The sequence below is a fragment of the Polypterus senegalus genome, chromosome 2 (assembly GCF_016835505.1).
Source record: "Polypterus senegalus isolate Bchr_013 chromosome 2, ASM1683550v1, whole genome shotgun sequence".
Taxonomy (NCBI): domain Eukaryota; kingdom Metazoa; phylum Chordata; class Cladistia; order Polypteriformes; family Polypteridae; genus Polypterus; species Polypterus senegalus.
The window spans coordinates 234,401,207-234,413,419 of NC_053155.1; the positions used below are offsets into that span (position 1 = coordinate 234,401,207).

Sequence of the window (12,213 nt, forward strand, 5' to 3'; positions counted from 1 at the left end):
GGTCCCTTTATATTCCACATTCAGACACGGTTAATACTATAAAAAAATGTTCAAAGTGTTAAACAATTGCACTAATTTCACATGGTGGCAAAGTAATGTTCAAAATCCTACAAGCGAGGCACCAGCATTATATAGTACTTATTAAAAGTATTCACTCCATTTAAGTTTTTTCACACTTTATTGTTATATAACATTTAATCACAGTGGATTTAATTTTACTTGTTTGACACTGATCAACAGGAAAAGACACTTTTAATGTCAAAATTAAAACAGATCTTTACTAAGTAATGTAAATTAATTACAAGTATAAAACACGAAATAATTTATCACTTAAGTATTTGGCCTTCCTTCAAGTCAGTATTTACAGTACTTTGGAAATATTTATGTCCTTGGGTCTGTGTTGATAGGTTAATTTAGCTTTGCACATCTGCACGCTGCAGTTTTGCCCCATTATTATTTGCAAAACTGGCCAAGCTCTGTCAAATTGCATGATTATAAGTGAACAACGTTTCGCAAGTCCAACCACTAATTTTCAATTGGACTGAGATCTGGATTCAGCCACTCCAGGACATTAACACAGTTTTTAAAGCGCCCTTCCATACATTTGGCTTTATGCTTCAGGCTGGAAAACATATTTTTCCCAAGATGCAGGTTTCTTGCAGCTCCATTTATTTTTTATAATACCTTCTCAAATCTTCCAGAGTCTGCCGAAGGGGAACATCCCCACTGCATAAGGCTGCCATCACCAAACATAATATTTATTATAATGGCCAAAAAGTGCAGTTTTACTCTCATCAAACCACAGAATGTTCTCACATTTGACCAGAATCTTTCATGTGCCTTGTGACAAACTCTAGCCAAGATGGCATTGCAGCTTTTAACTTCTTCAGAGTGATCAAACGTCTCTTGGTGGCCTCCCTCACTAGTTGTCTTGTTGCATGATCACTCATTTTTTGTTTATTTCCTGAGCCATGCAGATTTATAGCTGTGCCATATTCTTTACATTTATCTGTGTTCCATGGGGTATTCAGTTACTTGAATATTGTATTGTATCCATAACCTGACTTGTGCTTTTCAATCACCTCTGAGTGTTCTTTTGCCTTCACCGAGTAGGTTATGCAACAGTAATGACTCCCATAAATGGGACCTTCCTGTTTCAGGTTCATTTCTATTATATTTAAATGAAACACCATGACTACTGACAGGTGGTCTCCATTTAGCTAATTAGGAGACTTCGAAAACCATTTGGTTGCGCCAGTGTTGAATTGGGTGTGTCATATTAAAAGTTGTGAATGCTTATGCGATTAATAATTTTGTTATTTAAGATTTGCAATTACTTGATGTCACTTGGAGAGATCTGTTTTCACTTTGACAATTAAGAGTCTTTCTGTTGGTCATTATCAAATAAGCAAATCAAATCCAATGTAATTCAATGTTATATAACAATAAAATGTGAGAGACTAAGAACTGCCAGAAGTACAAACTGGTCTCAGAAGAGGCAGAGGCACTAGAGATCAAATTGCAAGTATCATCTGGATAATGAAGAACGCAAGACAGTTTCAAAAAAAGTTTCTTCTACATCATTGACTACTCAAGTGTTTGTCCTTGTGAACAATAGCAAAAGATGATACGCTCTTTAAACCAAAAAAAGGAATACCACATCACCTTGATTCGCCTCCTGAGGAATCTGTATGTTGACCAAGAAGCAATATAACTGATGATTTTGAAAGAAATGCAACATGACTCTACAGAAATCAGAAACTGGAATTAAATTTGTTAGAAGAAATGTTAACAGCCTTGATGTATTAGTGATGACACTCTAAAGTAAGAAGTAGTTGAGTCTGGTAATGAATTTGAAGGAAGAGGAAACAAAATTTAGATTACTATTAGTCATGAAAAGCCCTGTTAATCCTTGGCAACTTGATGGGTAACAAATAGTTCTACAGACCAATTTTCTTTTCCTGTCCTCAAAGATATGTGCAGGTGATGATTGTATGAACTTAAAAAAACATTTGCTTCAAAGGAGGAAAAGGACAAGATATTCAAGAGCAAGAACATATTGTTAAAAACTTACGACTATAAGAGCTAATCCATAGGGAAAATTGTCTGCAGGAAAATTAACATTTTTGAATTGTGGTGCTTGAAAAGACTGTGGAGAATTATTTGGGCCCAAAGATCATTCAAAGAAATTAAGAAAAAACTTCTCACTCTAAAGTAGATAGTGAAGATAGTGAAAGTAAAATCCTAATACTTTGAACACGTAATGAAAATACAGCTTTAGCTGGAGAATACTCTGATACTGTGAAAGATTAAAGGTAAATAGAAGAGCATGAAGCAGAAGCTACAGATATCTTATTTATCACTGAATCCTTTGCTTCTGTTGTTTATCTTAGTGCTGTGTTTATACATACAGGTATTACAAAAATTATTTCTGCTATGTATATGCATTTAACTTAAAGGGAGGACAATGAGAATTTCTGAATATTTAAATTTTCTGTTATGACCCTGAGTGCAGTATATTATATCTTTTGACACAATAAAAATCAATGTTACCTTTATTATGTATTTCTGATTATGGGATTAAACAGCTTTTGTGGTACTGTAAAACTAAAAAGTTTGTAAAGTGAGTTGGTGTACATCTTTCCTCCTGGTCAAACACCAAGCTTGCAGATATCTTTTTGAGTACCATGTTAATTTCCTATTGTGTACTTAACCTAAAACTTTAATAAGCTTTCCCCCTTACCTGTTTAAAAATTAATTTGAAACCTATAGTTTTGGGCTTTTGTTCTGTAGTAAGCATTGAATCAATTTTTTATTTCACTATAAATTCACACTGCCTTTCTTTATCCTTGTTTAAGCATGAAAAGTATCACAAATTGGTGTTGGTTTCAGTTAAAATTCGATTACTGTTAAAAGTTCTATCAAGCGTTTTATGCTTTAGTTGTCTATAAAAGTGTTTAGAGTTGTTTTTATAGGTACAGTTAATTTTTTATTTTGTATTTGTTATCTAATATTTAGCAGATTTCCATTGCTTTTTAACATTATTTATATTTCATTTTTTATGTTTTAGTTGGAAGAGGTGAATCGGCTTTTAAACCAAACACAGCAGCCATACAGCTATTTAATAGAAGCTATTCGTCATCGTGACTCTCAGATAAATTCACAGAAAGAGCGTCTCACATTGATGGGTGAAGAAATCAGGTGAATAGTTTTACTCTGTTATATTAAATATAAAAAGTCAGTGGACTTTTGCATTTCCTTTCTGATTAATGAAAATGAATGTCCAGCTTCCTTTAGGTTTGGTTAAACTGAATTTGCAGTAGTTGGTGAAATGAAGCCTAGCCTTGGAGGGTCATGATTACTCGCAGCCATTCATATGGAAAACATTTCAGGGTCGCAGATTCACCTAACCTACAATTTTTGTGATGAATGTTGAGACCAGAGTATGGATGGCAGTAGTAGAAATTAACTTTGAATATTACTGTGCTACACCATTTTCCATAACAAGAAAATACTTTGCTGTGTTGTGTTATTATATCACTATTTTTTTTAATGTACATGATTTTATTAATGCACATTTTAAAAATCTTTACCGGTTACTTTCAGCTGAGATAATAAATCAGTTTTAATGTATTACGTTGAAGCACTGATACTTTCAATGCAGACGTCTGAAGAAGCAATCCATTAAAATGACAAAATTATTGTTGTTGACATTCAGGGTCTTGAGCATTTCTACATGAAAGTGATTATGTTTAACATTTAAAGGGAATATTTAAAAAATCAATCTATTGAGCATTAATGTTATAGTTTAATTTTTTCAGTGATATAAACTTCTCCATACATTGCCAGAAGAAAGTCTTTTATATGAGGATTTGAATAAACACAAGTATATAGTAGGAACAAGATCTCTGAATGCATAGTAGAGGGACTGGAGAAAATTTACCAAGTAGTTTGGAGGATTCAGAGCAGTGTTTGACTCTCAAATGGTAGAAATAGAAAGTGAGATTGAAAATAGAACATAAGTCTTAAAATATGAATAGACCTGTGATAGGTAAAGGAGCCTATGCTGTGACTAGCCCTGTGGGGAAAATTAGCAAACCTGGCTACTGATATGTTGTAAAAAATGTCAATCAATGCCATTTTAGCCTATAACTCAGTCTTCTTTAGAAACATGCATTTTCAGATTTATGTAAAAAATGATGGGACTAAAAATGTTTCAGTCTGGATAAGCATGTAGGTTAAATTAAATTTCAGTCAAAGACAGAATTAGCTTAAAGTGGTACAGTTATACATTTGGCTGGGAAAGTCCAGCATCAGCTCTGTAGGGTCTATAGTGTCCTTGAAAAACAGCTTTTCAAAATAAATGTAAAAAAGTGAAATCTTTCTTCAAATGGGTGGAAAGTATAAAGAAAATTAATTATGCTTACAAAACAGATTTTGGAATGGCTAGATATATTTTGACTGCTTGTAGCTCATACAAAACCTGAATTTGAATGCAGAATGATTGTTAATAGAAGGAATAACAGATTTTCAGAGCATATTAAAGAGGTGAGTGATTTAGGGAATGTAATTGTATTTTCAAAAATAAATTCAGAACTTTTTAATATTGTATTTCTGGGAGTAGGTTGGTAGAAGGTTTGTTTAAAATTAAAATAATACTATCTCTATAAAGTGAACCTAATGGTTTAAGCAGGCAGATGAACATTGGATACTTAATGCAATTCATTAATGCCAAATGCCAAGAACTACTAGAGAAAGGAGGAGGAATAAGGGACATCCATTCAAATGTCCATTCATCCAAATGGGTATCATTAACACAGTGGCTAAAGAGAATGATATTAGAGTCATGAGTAAGTTCAAAAAACTATCAACAAAATCTGTTTTAAGGCCATATACTGATGTAGGCAGCTTGATTAGTCAAATTCCTTCTCAGCAACAAATTAAAGAATGAGGACATCAGTATTTTACAGAAGTCTGTTCATATTGTCTAAAGAAAGGCATTGTATGATTGGTGTGAGTAAAAAAATGTACAGATCTGGGTGATCAGTCACAATCAATCACTAGGCTAGTATTTAGGTTCATTAGCTTTGGTAATGAAAGGACAATGTGTGTATTTTTTCTTAAGGATTCATTTTCATGGTGTTTGAGCAGTCAGTCAGTCATTATCCAACCCGCGCACACACACACACACACACACACACACACACACAGGACAATTTAGGATCGCCAACTCACCTAACCTGCATATCTTTGGACTGTGGGAGGAAACCCACACAGACACGGGGAGAACATGCAAACTCCACACAGGGAGGACCCCTGAAGTGAACCCAGGTCTCCTTACTGCGAGGCAGCAGCACTACCACTGCGGCACTGTGCCACTCTGAGTGATCAAGTATACTTAAAAGAAACTAGGTGTAAACGTATATATTTTTTCATACTTAAGGCATATAATTCAGCAGCAAAAAGAAGTAAAATTGAATACGATGAATAGTTTAAAAAAAACATCTTTCCTAACCTTGTCCGGTCAATCAGTCTGACCAGAGGTGCACTCCAAACAAGTTGTTGAAACATCTCAATGATGATCAATATAATGGGATGCACCTATGCCAGATTTCAAGTTCCATAAGAGAGGATCTTAATAGTAGTATAAATGTGATGTTTAATTTTTTTTTTTTTAAAAGATTCCCGCTTTGCCATTCTGAGGTATTGATTGTAGCACAAGGTTTCAACATAGAAAAAAAAATGGGAGCAAGAGAGGCACACTTTTTTAATACGTGATATGTAGTTTCAGTCAGTTTTCAGAAAAAAACAGGTTTGTGTGTATGTTTTATTATAGATATTTATGACAACTGGTGGTGAAATCATTTTGAACATTTTTCACTTTGTCAGTGACAAAACAGCAATAAAAGTTCTTTTGCTTCTTTTTTTCTGATCTCAGTAGAGTTTCTGCAAGATAAAATTTTGGATTTAATGTGTTGTTCCCCGTGTTTTGCAGATGTGAGGAATACCTAATTTCCTCAGTGAAATAAGCAAAGATGTGCTACCTATGCGGTCTTAAATGGAAACTGTTGGGTCTGCACTGGCTTCAACAGGTCCTTTCATGCCACTACCTGGTACAGCTGGCTTGCTGTGGACCACCTTCTGATAGTCACTAGCAAGTAGCAGTGTTCACTTCCAACGTCCATCATTCTTATTACTACTTCCAATATATGGAAATATGCCAGTCATCATTACTGTACGAGCAGTTCTCTTTCAGTGTGTAATGCTTCACTTCATCTTTGTTGTCCAACCAGTTTTCAGCAATATGTACCTGTATGGTGAAACTGATAAAGGCATAATTGCTTCTCTAACAACGCTTTGTCCTTTGCTTCACAGTTACTGTGAAATTTCTGTCACTATTTCATTCCACCTTGTTTTTGGCATGTATCACAGGTCTTTTTCCCTTTATCCATGTTTTGTGTAAAATTCCCAGCTCTTGTACACGTTTCATTCTCTCATACACATATGTTTTACTCACTACCTTCCTTTCATTGAACCTAATGTTAGTTCTACCAGGATCATAGTTTCTATTTATCGTAGGCAGGATGGATTGCCTGTGGTCATTTCTCTGTATAACATTATATTTGTGTCTTCAAATTCATTTTTGTTATATGGGGTAAGATTTGAACCAGTAATTTTATATTTTGGTGCTCTTCAAGTCCCTGAAATTTCATAATGTTGGTAATTTAAATGGATGTGTAGCTGGGAGTGAGAGCTCACAGTTTTATCTTTGCTTTAACTCTATTACTTGCAGTAAACACAGTCAGAATGCTGGACTCTTACTGGACATTATAATTGTAGAAGTCTATGTAAATGTGATTCTTTATGTAGTTGTAAACTGTGTAACCTTTTATTGATTTGTTTCTACTTGGTACTTCAGGCTTCAGGTCTTTTTGGCTTTTTTTGAACTTTTGTCTATGATAAAGCCCAGATTTAAAAAAAAAAATAGATTGTAGCAGCTTACATTTATGGAGCCAATTTAATACTGGAGTATTTTGATAGTAATTATCTACACCAGAGGATTGATAAAAGCAAGACATGAAGTTTAAAAGGAATAGTTTGACTTTTAAATTTTAATACAGACTTCGGTAATAATAATTCTTAGTCCTGGCTATAATTAGAATTATACAGAAGTTAAAAAAATGCTTTAGTTTCCTCACATTTTTATGCAATTGTTTTGTTCACCCCACTGAATTAAAGCTGAAAATCTGCACTTCAACTGCATCTGATTATGAAAATAAAATTTAAGATACCCAGTTAAAAAGTTGAGTTATTTCATAAAATTAAAAGGGATGAACCAGTTGTTTTTTCCTGCCTTCATTTCAGTTTTTTGTTCATGTTTTTGTTAATTTTTAGCTTTTACCTGTAAAAGTGCCTTCCTTTGATTTCTTCAGAACACCACCTACTAAAACTCCACAATACCCATATTTTGTTGTTTCTTAGGTTGTGAATCAACTACTCTCATTGTCTAAACCTGAGCTTTTTATTCAGTCATCACAGCTATTTGTGGGTGTATGAAGTAGTTATTTTAAAACATTGAGCAACCATAAAGAAATCAGTAAATCATTTAACTAGACACGCAAAGTGGTTAATTCTGAGGTTTCTGTTGAAGCTTGTTTAATGAGTCACCCTCAAGGTAAAATTTCAGGTAATGCAAAATTTCAAAAGGATAAAGTAAAGAGTGCCAAGTAAAATAATCAGGTAAAACTTGTAAAGAGGAAGTGTTGAATATTTATGATAGCATTATATTTGTGGGTGTGTTTGTTTATATATATTTAACATATGCACAATATATAGAATATGTGTGTATGTTTTTTTCCAACTCCACACTCAACTAATAGAAAATGTTTACCTAATTGTAAAGTAGTCTTTTCATTCATAACAGAAAAAGCACAATATGTACATAATGCATACTGCATCTGGACACTTTATCAATGCTGAAATTCATTCTAAAAATGATTTATTATGCATTTTAAATGAAACTTGCTTTTAACATCTTTAATTTTTTTTCTCGAGCAATTTAGGCTACATTTTTGTTAACTAATTTCATTTTTTTAATTAGACTAAAATTTTAAAATAGGAACTGTGTCACACTAATAAACCATCCTTTTCAAGTATAATAATTCTGTAATGATATTTAAATGATGATGTGAGATGCGTTGTTTGGTTTTGTCAAGTAAGCTATCGTGCATTTCCATGTTTGTGTAATGTTAACAGAATGTATTTTCTTGGTCACCAGGTTTATCATCTTGAAGCCATTTGGCACGTCATCCTTTGAAGATTTCTTTAGAAAGGCAATGTTTAGTAGCATGATCTGCTTGCCTCAAGTATTATTGTTGGTTATGTGGTTATGCCAGTGTAATTCACTAATTGTGTAATGTTTTGAAGATAACCTTTAAAGTCTTTCATTCTTCCACCTAAACTAAGGCAATATCTGGATAATGTTCTTCAAAAGTTAATGGAAGAAAGCTTGGCACCCGTTGAAACACTTCTGGTTACACTATAGCATTCTACCATAAAGAGTATAATGAAATATAACAGTTTTGTCAAAACCATATTTTAACCATATTTTTCCCTTCAAAAATCACCTAATTCCACACTTTTTATTCATCAGCACTTTGAAAAAAGAGAGAGTGGCTTTAGAGCGAATAAAGAATAACATGGCAGCAGACTTGGAGAGGCTCCTCAACAATCATGAGGTACATTTTTTTAGTATATCTCTTGCTGAATTTCCAATATTTAAATTTTATCAGGTCAATGAAGAACTGATTGTTTTTTAGATATTAGACATTATGGTTGTAATGGTGGTACATTAGGCAGAGCTGCTGCCTCATGGCTCTAGCTTCCTGGGTTTGAATTCTGTGCCCAGCTGCTGAGTTTTGCTCTAATATTGCCAAAGGTTCATAGTTTAGGTTAACTGTCAATTTTAAATTGGAAATTCTGTGAATGTCAGTATGGGTGGATGTATACGTAGGCTTTATGATGGACTTATGCTAAGTACAGAGCTGGTTCTTTCTATGAGTCCAGTGTTTTAGGGGTTTGATTCATCCCTGGCAACCCTGAATTTGATTAATTTGGTTTGAAAATATTACAAAATACAATAACAATTTGTTGTGGAAATGATCTTGTACGCTCTTGCATTTTCCAGCCCATGTTTCTGAGGTTGAATTAATTGCATATCATTTGTCATTTTCTTAAAGTATAGTATCTCATGTATCTATTATCAGTGTGTCTCTTCTGAACCTATTTTTCTACTGTACACAGAGCACATTCATTTACATGGTACCGATTTACAGTTGTTAATTCATCTGGTATGCATATACCAGGAGAAAACCCTCATAAATATAAGTAGCAATATTTGGACGGAACATGTTGTCACATGGGTAGAGTACAGTGAAATTATTATTTACATGTCTAAGACGTTTGCAACATGCTGGCACTCTAAAAAATGCATACAGATTTCTCAGGGTTTTTTTTTTTTTTTTTTACGCAAGGTTTCAGATCATGGGAGCATAACTGAATGCTATGAAAATAGGAGTAAGGAGTACATCAGTAAGGGTAATTTTTGTTTAGGTGGTAGCTGGACTAATTGTTAGCAGCAATAACTAATGTATGCATCAAAATAATGACTTTGTAAAATTCAGTCATCATTTTGTTGTTTTTCTTGTAGTATATGTAGTTTTATGGATAGATTTATGATGTTAATTAGACTTGAATTTGTTTAATTTATAAAATTTCAAAGTTCATATACTGTACAAAAAAATTGTCATTCCTGTTTTGAGTTCTGAAATTATTAAAGAAGCCATAAACATGGCCCTAAGGTACAGTAATCCCTCCTCGATCGCGGGGGTTGCGTTCCAGAACCCACCGCGATAGGTGAAAATCCACGAAGTAGAAACCATATGTTTGTATGATTATTTTTATATATTTAAGCCCTTATAAACTCTCCCACACTGTTAACATTATTAAAGCCCTCTAGACCTGAATTAACACCCTTTAGTCAAAAGTTTAAACTGTGCTCCATGACAAGACAGAGATGACAGTTCTTTCTCACAATTAAAAGAATGCAAACATATCTTTTCTTCAAAGTAGCGCCGTCAGGAGCAGAGAATGTCAGAGAGAGAGAGTGAGATAAAAGCAAACAATCAAAAAATCAATACGTGCTTTTAAGTATGCTGAAGCACCGCGATAAAGCGGCATTTTTTAGAGGAGCGTCCGTATCCTCTAGGCAAACAGCCTCTGTGCAAACAGCCCCTCTTCTCACACCCCCTCCGTCAGGCGCAGAAAATGTCAGAGAGGGTGAGAGAGAGAAAAAGCAAACAATCAAGCACCGCGTGGGAAGCATATCTTATATCATTGAGGAGTTTTAGTTAATATGTAATACGTGCTCTGATCCGGTAGCTTCTAAGCCATCCGCCAGTAGCGTCCCTTGTATGAAATCAACTGGGCAAACAAACTGAGGAAGCATGTACCATAAATTAAAAGACCCATTGTCCGCAGAAATCCGCGAACCAGCGAAAAATCTGTGATATATATTTAGATGTGCTTACATTTAAAATCCGCGATAGAGTGAAGCCACGAAAGTCGATGCGTAATATAGCGAGGGATTACTGTATTTCCCTTTGTCTCAGGTGTTTAGCTGTTTCTGATTACTGTATTTGTGGAATATGAAAAGTTGTATAAAGTTAATGGTAAGTCACCCCTGACTAAAGATTACCTGAGTATAATACTGGATAAACACTGTGAAAAGTCACTTATAAGAGAAAATGCTTCTGAAGCCCACACTGTACATTGTACGAGTTGGCTAATCTCTCTCTCATCAGATTTTATTTATAATCAGTACATGCAATAAATAGAAGTGCCCAGGTAATTATAGATATGTACGATGTAAGAAAATAACATTCCCCAACAGGAACCCACCCCTGCCTTGCGAGGAACAGTAGAGCCTGAGTGACTCCCAGATAGGACAGTGACCCACAACTCATACTTCTCAGACTTTATACATTTTGAATAATGTATTTGTTTAGCTTAGTAGCATTTTGTCACTAGCATCAGTAAACATTTAAACTTTGGATAGGATTTTATCCACTCTTTTTTCAAAGAACTTAGATAGTTTTTCTGTCAATTCCACTGATTTCAGAAATGATTTACAACATTTTGATTGTGCATAGGAGTTTAAATCCTAGACTTCTGTGGCAGTTTTAAATATCAATTTTAATTAATCATTTGCTGTGAGCATTAGTAAGCAATACACTCGACAAACCAGTCTACTAAAGTGGACAAACATGTTATTGTCATTGTATAAGTGGTTTGAGATGACATACTAAAAGAATCTCAGTAATGTACCTAGTCATTTTTAAAATACATTAATCATTTTGTTAGTACTGCCTCCTTAGAAAATATTATAAGATTTTGTTTTTCTAAGTATGTAATTTTTGGTAAGATAGCTGTGAATGTATTCAATGTATAGCTGCAAAGACATATGGTACTGAGCTTTTGATTGCTGAATTTATTTTTTAAATTTCTTTTAAAAACTAGAAATGGAAAAAAGTAATGTAATTAGTGTGCTTTTAAAACATTTTGTAAGTATGATTTATTTTTCTTGCTATATCTGTTATTATATTAGCAGTATTCCTAGAGACAGGTGCTATATTAATTGGTCTTTTAATCGAGTCACAGGTATTAAACAGTCTGTTGACTAAAATCAAACATGTATTTTTTATTATATGACTTTTATAAATCTATAGTTCCATCCATTTTAAGATGCTCCCCATGTTTCTTTAAAATTGGTCCTTAAAGTAAGGCAGAATTTTTCTTGAACAGCACACTGAGAATCAAATGTACTCTTGTCCACACTCTACATGTAAAGTCAGTATATTAATAACAGCCTCTGCTCTTTAAAAACAAACCCACAGAAGTGCAGGGCATCATGCAAACAGTTCACAGAAGACATTCAAGACCTGCTTTAAAGCTGAGTACTAATCTTAACTGATGTCATACATAACTGTGGTGTTGTTATCTAAAAAGGCCCACCTAAGGCTTTTTCTAATTACTTAAAAGTATTATAGCATTTCTGGACTAAACCCAGATAAATGAGTGATTACTGATGTGTTTATGTAGGAATTTTGGATTTATATGATATATAAATATAATGGGCTCAGCCTATAATTGTGA

The 12,213-nt window shown here is 33.8% G+C and overlaps 1 protein-coding gene across 1 annotated transcript in view; it reads left to right on the forward strand.

The window, feature by feature from the left end:
- The window catches only part of pibf1 (progesterone immunomodulatory binding factor 1), a 186,768-nt gene that overhangs the window by 144,274 nt on the left and 30,281 nt on the right, over positions 1-12,213 (forward strand). Inside the window, exons 15-16 of the mRNA XM_039745337.1 lie at positions 3,071-3,201; positions 8,654-8,738. Coding sequence (XP_039601271.1) covers positions 3,071-3,201; positions 8,654-8,738 — 216 coding nt within the window. The remainder of the gene's footprint in view (positions 1-3,070; positions 3,202-8,653; positions 8,739-12,213) is intronic.